Source organism: Cetorhinus maximus, unplaced genomic scaffold (genome assembly GCF_964194155.1).
Source record: "Cetorhinus maximus unplaced genomic scaffold, sCetMax3.hap1.1 HAP1_SCAFFOLD_2402, whole genome shotgun sequence".
NCBI lineage: Eukaryota > Metazoa > Chordata > Chondrichthyes > Lamniformes > Cetorhinidae > Cetorhinus > Cetorhinus maximus.
The window spans coordinates 14,315-32,943 of record NW_027598341.1 but is presented as its reverse complement, the minus strand read 5'-3'; the positions used below and the strand labels follow the sequence as shown (position 1 = coordinate 32,943).

The window sequence follows — 18,629 nt, the reverse complement described above, 5'->3', positions numbered from 1 at the left end:
GAAGAAGTTGGGGACTCTTCTTCCTTGGAGAAGAGAAGGCTGAGAGGAGACTGGATAGAGGATGTTTCCTCTTGTGGGAGGATCTAGATCGAGGGGTCGCTGTTTAAAAATAAGGGGTCGCCCATTTAGGACGGAGATGAGGAGAAATTTTTCTCTCCTGAGGGTTGAGAGTCTTTGGAACTCTCTTCCTCAAAAGGTGGTGGAAGCAGAGTCTTGGAATATTTTTAAGGCAGGATCATGAGGGACCTGGACAGGGTATATAAGGGGAAACTGTTCCCATTGGCAGAAGGATCAAGAACAACAGAGCACAGGTTTAAAGTAATTGGTCAAAGAAGCAAAAGAGATATGAGAAAAAAACCTTTTCACGCAACGAGTGGTTAGAATCTGGAACGCACTGTCTGAGAGTGTGGTGGAGACAGGGTCAATCGAGTGGTTAGGATCTGGAACGCACTGTCTGAGAGTGTGGTGGAGACAGGGTCAATCGAGTGGTTAGGGTCTGGAATGCACTGCCTGAGAGTGTGGTGGAGACAGGGTCAATTCAGTGGTTAGGATCTGGAATGCACTGCCTGAGAGTGTGGTGGAGACAGGGTCAATCGAGTGGTTAGGATCTGGAACGCACTGTCTGAGAGTGTGGTGGAGACAGGGTCAATCGAGTGGTTAGGATCTGGAATGCACTGTCTGAGAGTGTGGTGGAGACAGGGTCAATCGAGTGGTTAGGGTCTGGAATGCACTGCCTGAGAGTGTGGTGGAGACGGGGTCAATTCAGTGGTTAGGATCTGGAATGCACTGCCTGAGAGTGTGGTGGAGACAGGGTCAATTGAGTGGTTAGGGTCTGGAACGCACTGCCTGAGGGTGTGGTGGAGACACGGTCAATTGAGTGGTTAGAATCTGGAACGCGCTGCCTGAGGGTGTGGTGGAGACAGGGTCAATTGAGTGGTTAGAATCTGGAACGCGCTGCCTGAGGGTGTGGTGGAGACAGGGTCAATTGAGTGGTTAGGGTCTGGAACGCACTGCCTGAGGGTGTGGTGGAAACAGGGTTAATCGAAGCGTTCAAAAGGGAATATAGGTGATTATTTGGAAAGAGCCAACGTGCAGGGTTACGGGGAGAAGGCAGGAGAATGGAACCAGGCGAAACGCTCATTCGGAGAGCTGGTGCAGACAGGATGGGCCGAATGGCCTCCCCCTGCGCCATAACAACTCTGTGATTGGGGGGAGGGAAACAGAGTTGACGTTTCAGGTCAAGGAGGTTTGTTCAGAACAGTTAAGGGAAAGCATTTGGAGGGGAGCTGGATAAACAAATGAGGGAGAGAGGAGCATAAATATAGGGGTTAATAGGTTGGGATGAAGTACGGTGGGGGAGGACTGCGTGGGGAAGAAGCAGATGGGCTGAGTGGCATCTTCCTGTGCTATAAAATTCTATACACACCCTCTGAATTTTTCAAGCTAACAAAGTCTGTGGCCTTTCAGGGTAGGAAGGAAATTGGCTCACCCCACTGGGGGACAGGAACCGATCCCTGGGCAGCTGAGACCAATTAAAGCCCGGGCCGTGAGCGCCAGCAGACTATTCAGCCACAGGAAGCATCGTGTGCGGAATTATTTCGGTATAAAATAACAGAAGAGAAGTCAGAACGAACTTTACACCTTAAAATTGGAACCGAATGAGCTATAAATGTAGAGAAAAAAACACAGGGGCTGAAAGAGAAGCCAGAGGGTTTATAAAGTTGAAGTTTAAAATAACAACTTGTATTTACAGCAGCTTCCCTGCACGTATTCCCGGGATTTGGTGGGGTGGGGCTTGTCTTATGAGGAAAGGTTGGACAGGCTGGGCCTGTGTCCATTGGAGTTTAGAAGAATGAGAGGTGATCTTATTGAAACATATAAGATCCAGAGGGGACCCAACAAGATACCGAGAGGATGTTTCCCCTCGAGGGAGAGACTAGAACCAGGGGACACTGCTTAAAAATGAGAGGTCTCGCGTTTAAAATGGAGATGAGGAGAAATTTCTTCCACGAGGGTCATTGGTCTGTGGAACTCTCTTCCCCACAGAGCAGCGGAGGCTGGGTCAGTGAATACATTCAAGGCTGAGTTAGAGAGATATTTGATCGACAAGGGAGTCGAGGGTTATGGGGGGGTAGTGGAGTTGAGACACAACCAGATCAGCCATGATTTTATTGAATGACGGAGCAGGCTCGAGGGGCTGAATGGCCTATGCCTGCTCCTAATTCCTCTTTGTGCCTTTAACATTGTAAAAAGTCCCAAGGTGCTCCACAGGGGTGTTACCAAATAGAATTCGACATCAAAATCGTGGTCAGAGAGCTCGGTTTTAAGCAGCTTCTTAAAGGAGGAGAGAGAGAGAGAAAGGCGGAGAGGATTAGGGAGGGAATTCCAGAGCTCAGGGCACCCCCCCGGGCAGCTGAAGGCACGGCCGCCAATGGTGGAGCGATGGGAGTAATGGGCTCTCAGACGAGGGTTCCAGCAGCATGTGAGCTGACGCCTGGGTGGGTGGGTGGGGGGAGACATCAGCCGAGCGGTATTGCCGATGGCCCAGTCAGCTTCCGGGGAGGTTTGCCTGGAATCTGTGAAAGCGGCCCACTCACGGAGCAGGAGGAATTCTGGAGCTGTAAGGGTTAACGCCACGTTACCATAACGACAGCCAGGCCCCGGGCCTCTGTACGGTCACTTGCTCATCCTTTGCCATAGGCCTGTAGTTAGTGGGGGATGGTGGGGCCCTGAATCATTAACAGGGAGCCTAGGAGGGTCCTGCCTGATCACAGCACATTCTTTTTCGGCCAGTTCATGCCTCTTGTGGCCTGAGTGGGAATGGAGGGCGTAAACCTCATTTATTGCCCATCCTTAATTGCCCCTTGTTCAGAGGGCATTTAAGAGGCAACCTGTGGGTCTGGAGCCACATGTAGGCCAGACCGGATAAGGACGGCAGATTTCCCTCCCCTACAGAGGCATTAGGGAACCAGATGGGTTTTTAGGACAATCTGCAACTATTTCGTGGTCACCGTCCAGACTTTTAATCCCAGATTTTTATTGAATTCAAATTCCACCCAGGGTCCCCAGACCATTACCCTGGGCTTCTGAATCGCTAGCCCACCGACTAATACCACGAGGCCACCGCCCTCTCCGACAGGACAGTGGGAGGGAAGAGGCATAAAGGGGGGAAGGTGACGAGGAAGGAGAGGGAGGGAGAAAGCCTGAGGGCTCGCTAGCTGTGGCAGAGGCCGGAGGGAGGGAATTCTAGAGCTCGGGGCCCCAGGCAGCTGAAGGCACGGCCGCCAATGGTTGCGGGATCGGAGTTTTGAAAGAGGCTGGGATTGGAGGAGCGCAGAGACCTCGGAGGGGCTGTAAGGGTGGAGATAGGGAGGTAGGAAAGGCTGAGGGCTGCGGAGGGTATTTGAATGGGGGGGGAGAGTTTTCAGATGGAGGGCCAGCTTGACCGGGAGCCAGCGTGGGTCAGTGAGAGCACAGGGAGTGATGGGGGAATGGGACCCGGTGTGAGATTGGGATACACGCTTCCCTCGGCCCTGAACCGAAATGACTACCTTCCCCCTCTCTCTCTCTCTCTCTCTCTGTCCCTGCAGGTGCCCCAGCGGAAATCGAGGCAGGTTGTGGAGGCACAGGAGACGGCGGACGGTATTCCGGGAGTCTGGAGCTCTTGGGGCCCCTGGTCAGCCTGTTCCAGTTCCTGTGGGATTGGGATCGCCCAGCAGAGCCGCAGGTGTGTCCCGCAGGAGCCCGAGGGCCAGAGGTGGGCTCTTCAGCCAAGGGGGCCGTACACGCAGCCTCAGCCCTCCCACGGGGAAGGCCAGTACTCTGGACGATCCGTCTCCGCGCTGAGGCCCACTTACTCCCTCCACGTAGACAGCGAGCCGCCGACCTTCTCCCGTGGCCAGTCCCCGACACTCCAAGCACAGCAAGAGCCCGCCGGCCATCAGCAAGGGGAGGCGTCCAATCAGCACTCTCTCCCGCTGTACGCCGACCAGTTTGCGCCCAATCAGCCAGAGGATGGCGTTTTCAGGCACAGGCGCCCAACCAATGGGGAATCGACACCACACCAGAGATACAGACAGCTGTCCAATCGGGGATCAGTCCCTCTTTACCGACAGCACCAACCGTCCAATCATGACAGGCAACGGCTTGCAGCCAATAGGGATGTGTCTTCGTCTTACGGGGCTCAAAGCCTGATTAATCGAGAGGCCAGTCCGCTCTATACCCCTGAAGCCTCATCCTATCAAGGCGCAGGTTCACAGCCAAGGCAAAGAAGTCTGGCCAATTGGAGAGCCTCGACAGGAAACAGAAGGTCTTTGATGGTCAGACAAGAGTTACGCTCTTCCAACAGGTAGGCTCCCAGCTCGGCAACACCTCGATTTTCAGATCCTCAGCTTTGTTTTCAAATTCCTCCATCGTTTTACTCCCTTCCCCTCCTAGCCCACTTCGTATCTCCATAACCTCCCCTAGATCCTACATCCCTCCCTATCACTGTAACCTCCTCCAGTTCCTACACCCCTCCCTATCACTGTAACCTCCTCCAGTTCCTACACCCCTCCCTATCTCTGTAACCTCCTCCAGCCCCTACACCCCTCCCTATCTCTGTAACCTCCTCCAGCCCCCTACACCCCTCCCTATCTCTGTAACCTCCTCCAGTCCCTATAACTCCAAGATCTCTGCTCTTCCAATTCCGGCCTCCTGTACATCCCTCCGATTTCCATCGTTCCACCATTGGTGGCCGTGCCTTCAGCTGCCTGGAGCCCTAAGCTCTGGAATTCCCTCCCTAAACCTCTTTCTCTTTCTCTTGCTCTCTCTTTCTCTCCACTCCTTTAATACTGACCTCTTTGATCAAGCTTTTGGTCGCCTGTTCCTAATATGCCCTTTTTTTGGCTCAGTGGGTTGGGGGATATGAAGATTGAAGTGGAGAGATGAAGGTGGTTCCTTTCTTTTCCTGATCCCAAGGCTTCCCATGTGGAGTTTGTAACCGAGGGCGATTTGTGTGGGGTTGCTGAAAATCAGATATTGTTAAGACCATAAGACATAGGAGCAGAAATTAGGCCATTCGGCCCATCGAGTCTGCTCTGCCATTTAATCATGGCTGCTAAGTTTCTTAACCCCATTCTCCCGCCTTCTCCCCGTAACCTTTGATCCCCTTACCAATCAAGAACCTATCTATCTCGGTCTTAAGTACATTCAATGACTCCACAGCCTTCTGTGGCAATGAATTCCATAGATTCACCACTCTCTGGCTAAAGAAATTTCTCCTCATCTCTGTTCTAAAAGGTCTTCCCTTTACTCTGAGGCTGTGCCCTCGGGTCCTAGTCTCTCCTACTAATAGAAACATCTTCCCCAGGTCCACTCTATCCAGGCCTTTCAGTATTCTGTAAGTTTCAATCAGATCCCCCCCCCCTCGGCCTTCTAAACTCCATCAAGTATCGACCCAGAGTCCTCAAACGTTCCTTTCATTCCTGGGATTATTCTCGTGAACCTCCTCTGGACCCTCTCCAGGGCCAGCACGTCCCCCCCAGAGATACGGGGCCCGAAATTGCTGGCGATAGCCTGAATGTGGTCTGACCTGAGCCTTATAAAGCCTCAGCAGCACATCTCTGCTTTTATATTCTAGTCCTCTCCAAATAAACGCCATAACTGCATTTGCCTTCCTAACTGCCGACTCAACCTGCAAGTTAACCTTAAGAGAATCCTGGACTAGGACTCCCTTTGCACTCCAGATCTCTGAACTCTCTTCCCCATTGAGAAAATAGTCGATGCCTCTAGTCTTCCTACCAAAGTGCACGACCTCACACTTCCCCCACCCCACGTTGTATTCCACCTGCCACTTCTCTGCCCGTTCTCCTAACCTGTCTAAATCCTCCCAGCATCCGCAGTTTTTTTGCTTTTACCTCAGTGTTTAATTGACTGCCACTTCTCTTCGAGGGATGCCTACCTCGAAGACGAATTGCTCTTCTCTCCGACAGGATTTCCGTCTCTCTCTTTTGCCTTGCTCACCTTCATTGCTTTCCATTTCTCTCCTGGTGTTTGACGAGGTGTTTACTAAAACCCACTTTCACGGCCATATTTCACCTGTATTATCACATTCCTTCGCTAACATCACTAGCTTCAACACCTCTTTGTCCCTTAGTCGATGACATCTTTTGGCAATCTCCACAGCTTATATTTCACCTCTCTTCTATTTCTCCTTAGTTCTGTTGAAGAGTCACACGGACTGGAAACATTAACTGTGCTCCTCTCTGCAGATGCTGCCAGATGTGCTGAGTTTTTCCAAGTATTATTTTTGTGTTAAATCCTCCCCAATACTAACCTGTCCCTCCACCTACCTTTGTATCACTTGCAAACTTAGCCAGGATGCCCTTAGTTTTTAAGCTGATTACCTGTGATGTGTTTGATATTTTTTCATACATATATATATATATATATATATGTATATAGATATACATATATAGACACACATATATAGAAACACATATACACACATATATAGACACACGTATATATACACACATATAGACACATACATATAAAGACACATATATACACACATATATATACACATATACACACATATATATACACATATACACACATATATATACACATATACACACATATATACACATATATATACACATATATAGACACACATACATATAAAGACACATACACATATATATATACATACACACACATATATACACACATATACATATATATATATACACATATATATATAGACACATATACACACATATATAGACATATATACACACATATATAGACACATATACACACATATATAGACACATACATATAAAGACATATATACACATATATAGACACATACACACGTATATATATATAGACACATGCACACATATATATACACATATACGCACATATATAGACACATATATACATATATAGGCACATAAATATATATATACATATATACACACATATATAGACACATATATAAATATATAGACACATATATACACACATATATAGACACATATATACATATATAGGCACATATATATATATATACACATATATACACACATATATAGACACATATATACACACATATATACATATATACACACATATATAGACACATATATACATATATAGGCACATATACATATATATACATATATACACACATATATAGACACATATATACATATATAGGCACACACACACATATATATATACATATATAGGCACACATATATACATATATATACATATATACACACGTATATAGACACATATATATAACATGATATGATATATGATCCGACAGGTCCCACAGCCGGAGTGCGATCCGCCCGGGGCAGTACGGATACGGTAAAGTCCCCTCGAACTTCAGGCTCCGCGGGGCCGTGGCTCAGCTTCTCCAGGCGGCACCGAGCGCTCAGCAAACCCGGGCCCCCCGGAGCAAGCGGGGGGCGCGCCCGGCGGGGGATTTGTGGGCCGAGGCCCGGGCCGAGGGCCCCGTCAGGAGGAGGCGGAGGGACGAGGGGCCCGGGACCCGGCGGCTCCAGCGGGACCAAGGCGCCGGCGACGCCCCTTGTCCAGTCGGCCCGCCGGCCCCTCCCGCCCGCGGGGCCCCGGGGCCCGGCCCACCGGCCTGGCCGGGCCTCAACTTCACCTCACGGGAGACCAGCGGCCGGGCGACGTGGGCCGGGCCTGAGGCCGGGGACCGGGGCCGCCGCCACCGCCGCCGGAGGGAGGAGCGACCCGGGGGCCGGCGGGAGGAGCGACCCGGGGGCCGGCGGGAGGAGCGACCCGGGGGCCGGCGGGAGGAGCGACCCGGGGGCCGGCGGGAGGAGCGACCCGGGGGCCGGCGGGAGGAGCGACCCGGGGGCCGGCGGGCCCCCCCCGGCCGCTCGGGCCGGGCTCGGAGACAGGAGCCCGGAGCCGGGAACAGCTTCCAGGACGGGGATTCCTACCCGTGGGCACCGGCCGCTTGTCCCGGGGCCGAGACCCGGTACCAGACCTGCAGCTTGTCGGTGAGTTCCTCATTCAACTACCTTATCCGCCTGTTACTGTCTAATACTCCCGCATATACCTCATAATACTGTCTAATACTCCCGTATATACCTCATAATACTGTCTAATACTCCCGTATATACCTCATAATACTGTCTAATACTCCCGTATATACCTCATAATACTGTCTAATACTCCCGTATATACCACATAATACTGTGTGTTACTGTCTAATACTCCCGTATATACCTCATAATACTGTCTAATACTCCCGTATATACCTCATAATACTGTCTAATACTCCCGTATATACCTCATAATACTGTCTAATACTCCCGTATATACCTCATAATACTGTCTAATACTCCCGTATATACCTCATAATACTGTCTAATACTCCCGTATATACCTCATAATACTGTCTAATACTCCCGTATATACCTCATAATACTGTCTAATACTCCCGTATATACCTCATAATACTGTCTAATACTCCCGTATATACCACATAATACTGTGTTACTGTCTAATACTCCCGTAAATACTATATAATACTGTCTATTACTGTCTAATACTCCTGTATATACTATATAATACTATGTTACTGTCTAATACTCCTGTATATACTATATAATACTGTCTATTACTGTCTAATACTCCTGTATATACTATATAATACTGTGTTACTGTCTAATACTCCTGTATATACTATATAATACTGTCTATTACTGTCTAATACTCCTGTATATACTATATAATACTGTGTTACTGTCTAATACTCCCGTATATACCTCATAATACTGTGTGTTACTGTCTAATACTCCCGTATATACCACATAATACTGTGTGTTACTGTCTAATACTCCCGTGTATACCTCATAATACTGTGTGTTACTGTCTAATACGCCCGTATATACCACATAATACTGTGTGTTACTGTCTAATACTCCTGTATATACTATATAATACTGTGTGTTACTGTCTAATACTCCCGTATACACCACATAATACTGTGTGTTACTGTCTAATACTCCCGTATATACCACATAATACTGTGTGTTACTGTCTAATACTCCTGTATATACTATATAATACTGTGTGTTACTGTCTAATACTCCCGTATATACTACATAATACTGTGTGTTACTGTCTAATACTCCCGTACATACCACATAATAGTGTGTGTTACTGTCTAATACTCCTGTATATACCACATAATACTGTGTGTTACTGTCTAATACTCCTGTATATACTATATAATACTGTGTGTTACTGTCTAATACTCCCGTATATACCACATAATACTGTGTGTTACTGTCTAATACTCCCGTATATACCACATAATACTGTGTTACTGTCTAATACTCCTGTATATACTATATAATACTGTGTGTTACTGTCTAATACTCCCGTATATACTATATAATACTGTATGTTACTGTCTAATACTCCTGTATATACTATATAATACTGTGTGTTACTGTCTAATACTCCCGTATATACTATATAATACTGTGTTACTGTCTAATACTCCCGTAAATACTATATAATACTGTGTTACTGTCTAATACTCCTGTATATACTATATAATACTGTGTGTTACTGTCTAATACTCCTGTATATACTATATAATACTGTGTGTTACTGTCTAATACTCCTGTATATACTATATAATACTGTGTGTTACTGTCTAATACTCCTGTATATACTATATAATACTGTGTGTTACTGTCTAATACTCCTGTATATACTATATAATACTGTGTGTTACTGTCTAATACTCCTGTATATACTATATAATACTGTGTGTTACTGTCTAATACTCCTGTTTATACTATATAATACTGTGTGTTACTGTCTAATACTCCTGTATATACTATATAATACTGTGTTACTGTCTAATACTCCCGTATATACTATATAATACTGTGTTACTGTCTAATACTCCCGTAAATACTATATAATACTGTGTGTTACTGTCTAATACTCCTGTATATACTATATAATACTGCGTGTTACTGTCTAATACTCCTGTATATACTATATAATAGTGTGTTACTGTCTAATACTCCCGTATATACTATATAATACTGTGTTACTGTCTAATTCTCCCGTATATACTATATAATAGTGTGTTACTGTCTAATACTCCTGTATATACTATATAATACTGTGTTACTGTCTAATACTCCTGTATATACTATATAATACTGTGTGTTACTGTCTAATACTCCTGTATATACTATATAATACTGTGTGTTACTATCTAATACTCCTGTATATACTATATAATACTGTGTTACTGTCTAATACTCCTGTATATACTATATAATACTGTGTGTTACTGTCTAATTCTCCTGTATGTACTATATAATACTGTTACTGTATAATACTCCTGTATATATCATATAATACTGTGTGTTACTGTCTAATACTCCTGTATATATCACATAATACTACTGTGTTACTGTCTAATACTCCTATATATATAATAATACTGTGTTACTGTCTAATACTCCTATATATAATAATACTGTGTGTTACTGTCTAATACTCCTATATATATATATATATATATATATAATAATACTGTGTTACTGTCTAATACTCCCGTATATACTATATAATACTGTGTTACTGTCTAATACTCCTGTATATATCACATAATACTACTGTGTTACTGTCTAATACTCCTATATATATATATATATATTATAATAATACTGTGTGTTACTGTCTAATACTCCTATATATAATAATACTGTGTGTTACTGTCTAATACTCCTATATATATAATAATACTGTGTGTTACGGTCTAATACTCCTATATATACTATATAATACTGTGTTACTGTCTAATACTCCTATATATATCACATAATACTACTGTGTTACTGTCTAATGCTCCTATATATATATATCATATAACACTACTGTGTTACTGTCTAATACTCATATATATATATCATATAACACTACTGTGTTACTGTCTAATACTCCTATATATAATAATAATACTGTGTTACTGTCTAATACTCCTATATGTATAATAATACTGTGTTACTGTCTAATGCTCCTGTATATATCACATAATAACAGTGTTATTGTGTAATACTACAGTATATATTATATAATAATAGTGTGTTACTGTCTAATACTCCTGTATATATCATATAATACTGTGTTACTGTCTAATACTCCTGTATATATTATAATAATAATAATACTGTTGCTGTCTAATACTCCTGTATATATTATATAATAATGCTGTGTGTTACTGTGTGTAACACTCCTGTATATATTATATAATAAAACTGTGTTACTGTCTAATGCTCCTGTATATATCATATAATAATACTGTGTGTTACTGTGTGTAATACTACAGTATATGTCAAATAATAATACTGTGTTACTGTGTATAATACTACAGTATATATTTTATAATAATACTGTGTTACTGTGTGTAATACTCCTGTATATATCATATAATAATACTGTGTTACTGTGTGTAACACTCCCGTATATATTATGTAATAATAGTATTACTTATGTAATACTCCTGTATATATTATATAATACTGTGTCTTTCTGTCTGTAATACTCCTGTGTATATATATATAAAAACAGTGTTACTGTGTGTAATACTACAGTATATATTATATAATACTGTGTTACTGTGTGTAATACTCCTGTATATATTATATAATAATACTGTGTTACTGTGTGTAATACTACAGTATATATTATATAATATTATGTTACTGTGTAATACTACAGTATATATTATATAATGCTGTGTTACTGTGTGTAATACTCTATATATTAAATAATAATACTGTGTTACTGTGTGTAATACTACAGTATATATTATATAATATTGTGTTACTGTGTGTAATACTCCTGTATATATTATATAATAATACTGTGTTACACCCCTATATGTATATAATAATAGTGTTACTTTGTGTAATACTCCTGTATATATATAATAATAGTGTTACTGTGTGTAATACTCCAGTATATGTTATATAATAATACTGTGTGTTACTGTGTGTAATACTACAGTATATATATATCTAATAATACTGTGTTACTGTGTAATACTCCTGTATATATTATATAATAATAGTGTTACTGTATGTAACACTCCTGTATATATTATATAATAATACTGTGTGTTACTGTGTGTAACACCCCTGTATATATTATATAATAATACTGTGTTACTGTGTGTAACACTCCTGTATATATTATATAATTGTATTACTGTATGGAATACTCCAGTATATGTCATATAATTCTGTGTTACTGTATGTAATACTCCTGTATATATTATATAATAATGCTGTGTGTTACTGTGTGTAATACTCACGTATATATTATATAATAATACTGTGTGTTACTGTATGTAATACTCCTGTATATATCATATAATAATACTGTGTTACTGTGTGTAACACTCCCGTATATATTATGTAATAATAGTATTACTTATGTAATACTCCTGTATATATTATATAATACAGTGTTACTGTAAGTAAAACGCCTGTATATGTATATATATATATATATATATATATATATATATATATATATATATATATATATATATATAATAATATTCTGAAGGAGATAGCTGAAGAGATAGTGGAGGCGATAGTGGTGATCTTTCAGGAATCACTTGAGTCAGGGAGGGTCCCAGAGGACTGGAAAATCGCTAATGTAACCCCCCTGTTTAAGAAGGAAGTGAGGCAAAAGACGGGAAATTACAGGCCTATTAGCCTGACCTCGGTCGTTGGTAAGATTTTAGAGTCCATTATTAAGGATGAGATTTCAGAATACTTGGAAGTGCATGGTAAAATCGGGCAAAGTTAGCATGGTTTCATCAAGGGGAGGTCATGCCTGACAAATCTGTTAGAATTCTTTGAGGAGGTAATGAGTAGGTTAGACAAAGGAGAGCCAATGGATGTTATCTACTTGGACTTCCAGAAGGCATTTGACAAGGTGCCGCACAGGAGGCTGCTCAGTAAGATAAGAGCCCATGGTGTTAGAGGCAAGGTATTAGCATGGATAGAAGATTGGCTGTCTGGCAGGAGGCAGAGAGTGGGGATAAGGGGGTCCTCCTCAAGATGGCGGCCGGTGACTAGTGGAGTTCTGCAGGGGTCAGTGTTGGGACCACAACTTTTCACTTTATACATTAATGATCTAGGTGAAGGAACCGAGGGCATCCTGGCTAAGTTTGCAGATGATACAAAGATAGGTGGAGGGACAGGTAGTATTGAGGAGGCGGGGAGGCTGCAGAAGGATTTGGACAGGTTAGGAAATTGGGCAAAGAAGTGGCAGATGGAATACAACGTGGGGAACTGTGAGGTCATGCACTTTGGTGGGAAGAATAGAGGCATAGACTATTTTCTAAATGGGGAGAGAATTCAGAAATCTGGAGTGCAAAGGGACTTGGAAGTCCTAGTCCAGGATTCTCTTAAGGTTAACTTGCAGGTTGAATCGGTAGTTAGGAAGGCAAATGCAATGTTGGCATTTATTTGGAGTGGACTAGAATATAAGAGCAGGGATGTGCTGCTGAGGCTTTATAAGGCTCTGGTCAGACCACAGTTAGTATATTGTGAGCAATTTTGGGCCCCGTATCTCAGGAAGGATGTGCTGGCCCTGGAGAGGGTCCAGAGGAGGTTCACTAAGAATGACCCCAGGAATGAAAGGCTTAACGTATGAGGAACGTTTGAGGACTCTGGGTCTATACTCGATGGAGTTTAGAAGGATGAGGGGGGATCTGACTGAAACTTACAGAATACTGAAAGGCCTGGATAGAGTGGACGTGGGGAAGATGTTTCCATTAGTAGGAGAGACTAGGATCCGAGGGCACAGCCTCAGAGTAAAGGGAAGACCTTTTAGAACAGAGATGAGGAGAAACTTCTTTAGCCAGAGAGTGGTGAATCTATGGAATTCATTGCCACAGAAGGCTGTGGAGGCCAGGTCATTGAGTGTATTTAAGACTGAGATAGATAGGTTCTTGATTGGTAAGGGGATCAAAGGTTACGGGGAGAAGGCGGGAGAATGGGGTGGAGAAACTTATCAGCCATGATTGAATGGCGGAGCAGACTCGATGGGCCGAATGGCCTAATTTCTGCTCCTATGTCTTATGGTCTTAATACTGTGTGTAATACCCCTGTATATATTATATAATAATAGTGTTACTGTATATAAAACTCCTGTATATATTATATAATAGTGTTACTGTGCGTAACACTCCTGTATATATTATATAATAATACTGTGTGTTGCTGTGTGTAACACCCCAGTATATATTATATAATACTGTTACTGTGTGTAACACTCCTGTATATATTATATAATAATACTGTGTGTAACATCCCAGTATATATTATATAATAATACTGTTACTGTGTGTAACACTCCTGTATATATTATATAATAATACTGTTACTGTGTGTAACACTCCTGTATATATTATATAATACTGTGTGTTACTGTATGGAATACTCCTGTATATATTATATAATAGTATTATTGTATGGAATACTCCTGTATATATTATGTAATAATGCTGTGTATTACTGTGTGTAATACTCCTGTATATATTATATAATAATACTGTGTTACTGTATGTAAAACTCCTGTATATATCATATCATAATACTGTGTGTAACACTCCTGTATATATCATATAATAATACTGTGTGTAACACTCCTGTATATATTATATAATAATACTGTGTTACTGTATGTAATACTCCTGTATATATTATATAATAATACTGTGTTACTGTATGTAATACTCCTGTATATATATAATAATACTGTGTTACTGTATGTAATACTTCTGTATATATCATATAATAATACTGTGTTACTGTGTGTAACACTCCTGTATGTATTATATAATAATGCTGTGTTACTGTGTGTAATACTCCTGTATATATTGTATAATACTGTTACTGTATGTAATATTCCTGGATATATTATATAATAATACTGTGTGTAACACTCCTATGTATATATAATACTGTGTTACTGTATGTAACACTCCTGTATATATTATATAATAATATGATGTGTAACACTCCCGTATATATTATATAATAGTGTTACTATGTAATACGCATGTATATACTATATAATAATACTGTGTGTAACACTCCTGTATAATATAATAATGCTGTGTTACTGTGTGTAACATTCCTGTATATATTATATAATAATTGTGTTACTGTGTGTAATTCTCCTGTATATATTATATAATAATCGTGTGTTACTGTGTGTAACACTCCTGTATATATTATATAATAATACTGTGTGTTACTGTATGTAATACTCCTGCATATATCAGATAATAATACTGTGTTACTGTTTGTAACACTCCCGTATATATTATATAATAATAGTGTTACTGTCTGTAATACGCCTGTATATATTATATAATAATACTGTGTGTTACTGTATGTAATACGCCTGTGTATATATAATAATACTGTGTTACTGTATGTAACACTCCTGAATATATTATATAATAATAGTGTTACTGTGTGTAACACTCCTGTATATATAATATAATAATACTGTGTGTAACACTCCTGTATATATTATATAATATTGTGTTACTGTATGTAATACTCCTGTATATATTATATAATAATACTGTGTGTCACACTTCTGTATATATTATATAATGATACTGTGTGTTACTGTATGTAATACTCCTGTATATATTATATAATAATACTGTGTGTCTGTATGTAACACTCCCGTATATATTATATAATAATTGTGTTACTATGTAATATACCTGTATATATTATATAATAATACTGTGTTTCTGTATGTAATACTCCTGTATATATTATGTAATAATACTGTGTTACTGTATGTAACACTCCTGTATATATTATATAATAATAGTGTTACTGTGTGTAACACTCCTGTATATATTGTATAATAATACTGTGTGTAACGCTCCTGTATATATTATATAATAGTGTGTTACTGTACATAATACTCCTGCATACATTGTATAATAGTACGGTGTTACTGTATGTAACACACCTGTATATAGTATATAATAACACTGTGTGTAACACTCCTGTACATATTATATAATAGTTTTCCTGTATGTAATACTCCTGCATATATTATATAATAATACAGTGTTACAACATGTAATACTCCTGTATATATTATATAATAATATTGTGTGTAACACTCATGTATATATATTATATAATACTGCTACTGTATGTAATACTCCTATATATATTATATAATACTGTGTGTAATACTCCTGTATATATTATATAATAATACTGTGTGTAACACTCCCATATATATCATGTGAAAGCTCACTCTGTTACTGTGTCAAACACTCCTGTATAATGTTATATAATAACACGGCGTGTTACTGTGTGTAACACTCCTGTATATATTACATAATAACACACTGTGTGTTACTGTGTGTAACACCCCTGTATATATTGTATAATAACACTGTCTGTTACTGAGTGTTGGAGTGTAAGGGTCTGGTACATATAGGGTTAATGTGGGGCTGAGTATAGTACCACCCACAGAGTGACATAAGAGAACACATGACCTGCACCTAGGGGTCAGTCTAGGGTTGGACAGAGCTGTGTGCACAAGCAAGCACGGAGACAGCTGCCAGCTTGATCCTTTACTGTATAAATGTTCATAGTTCTTGCAGTTAATAAATAGATACAGTTAATCTGCAAAATCTTAATTAAGACCTTTCAAACTATATCCAACACCCTACAACAGGTGTAATACTGTAAATATAATATAACACACTGTCATTTGTTGTCGCACTCCTCTATATATTATATAATAACACTGTGTGTGTTACTGTGTGCAACACTCCTGTATATTATATAATAGCATACTGTGTGTGTTACTGTGTGTAACACCCCTGTATATATTATATAATAGCACACTGCGTGTGTTACTGTGTGTAACACCCCTGTATATTATATAATAGCATACTGCGTGTGTTACTGTGTAACACCCCTGTATATTATATAATAGCACACTGTGTGTGTTACTGTGTGTAACACCCCTGTATATTATATAGTAGCATACTGTGTGTGTTACTGTGTGTAACACCCCTGTATATATTATACAATAACGCTGTGTGTTACTGTGTGTAACACCCCTGTATATTATATAATAGCATACTGCGTGTGTTACAGTGTGTAACACCCCTGTATATATTATACAATAACACACTGTGTGTTATTGTGTGTAACACCCCTGTATATATTATATAATAACACACTGCGTGTGTTACTGTGTGTGACACTCCTGTATATATTGTATAATAACACTGTGTGTGTTACTGTGTGTAACACTCCTGTACATATGATATAATAACACTGTTACTGTGTGTAACACTCCTGTATATTATATAATAGCATACTGCGTGTGTTACTGTGTGTAACACCCCTGTATATTATATAATAGCACACTGCGTGTGTTACTGTGTGTAACACCCCTGTATATTATATAATAGCACACTGCGTGTGTTACTGTGTGTAACACCCCTGTATATTGTATAATAGCACACTGCATGTGTTACTGTGTGTAACACCCCTGTATATGGTATAATAGCACACTGCGTGTGTTACTGTGTGTAACACCCCTGTATATTGTATAATAACACACCGTGTGTTACTGTGTGTAACACTCCTGTATATATTATACAATAACGCTGTGTGTTACTGTGTGTAACACCCCTGTATATATTATATAATAGCACACTGCGTGTGTTACTGTGTGTAACACCCCTGTATATTGTATAATAGCACACTGTGTGTTACTGTGTTTAACACCCCTGTATATATTATATAAAAACACACTGTGTGTGTTACTGTGTGTAACACCCCTGTACATATTATATAATAGCACACTGTGTGTGTTACTGTGTGTAACACCCCTGTATATATTATATAATAACACACTGTGTGTTACTGTGTGTAACACCCTTTTTATATTTTATAATAACACACTGTGTTACTGTGTGTAACACCCCTGTATATATTATATAATAGCACACTGTGTGTTACTGTGTGTAACACCCCTGTATATTATATAATAGCATACTGCGTGTGTTACTGTGTGTAACACCCCTGTATATATTATACAATAACGCTGTGTGTTACTGTGTGTAACACCCCTGTATATTATATAATAGCATACTGCGTGTGTTACTGTGTGTAACACCCCTGTATATATTATATAATAACACACTGTGTGTGTTACTGTGTGTAACACCCCTGTATATATTATATAATAACACACTGTGTGTTACTGTGTGTAACACCCCTGTATATTATATAATAACACACTGTGTGTGTTACTGTGTGTAACGCCCCTGTATATATTATATAATAACAGTGTGTGTTACTGTGTGTAACACCCCTGTATATATTATATAATAAGTGTGTTACTGTGTGTAACACCCCTGTATATTATATAACACACTGTGTGTTACTGTGTGTAACACCCCTATATAATATATAATAGCACACTGCGTGTGTTACTGTGTGTAACACTGCTGTTTATATTATATAATAACACTGTGT

General features: G+C 40.2%; 1 protein-coding gene across 1 annotated transcript in view; it reads left to right on the top strand.

Annotated features, from left to right (window-relative positions):
- LOC144677326 (uncharacterized) overlaps positions 1 to 18,629 on the top strand; it is a gene marked incomplete at its 3' end in the record, with an annotated part of 36,437 nt that overhangs the window by 12,725 nt on the left and 5,083 nt on the right. Inside the window, exons 3-4 of the mRNA XM_078537463.1 lie at positions 3,591 to 4,348; positions 7,322 to 8,030. Coding sequence (XP_078393589.1) covers positions 3,591 to 4,348; positions 7,322 to 8,030 — 1,467 coding nt within the window. The remainder of the gene's footprint in view (positions 1 to 3,590; positions 4,349 to 7,321; positions 8,031 to 18,629) is intronic.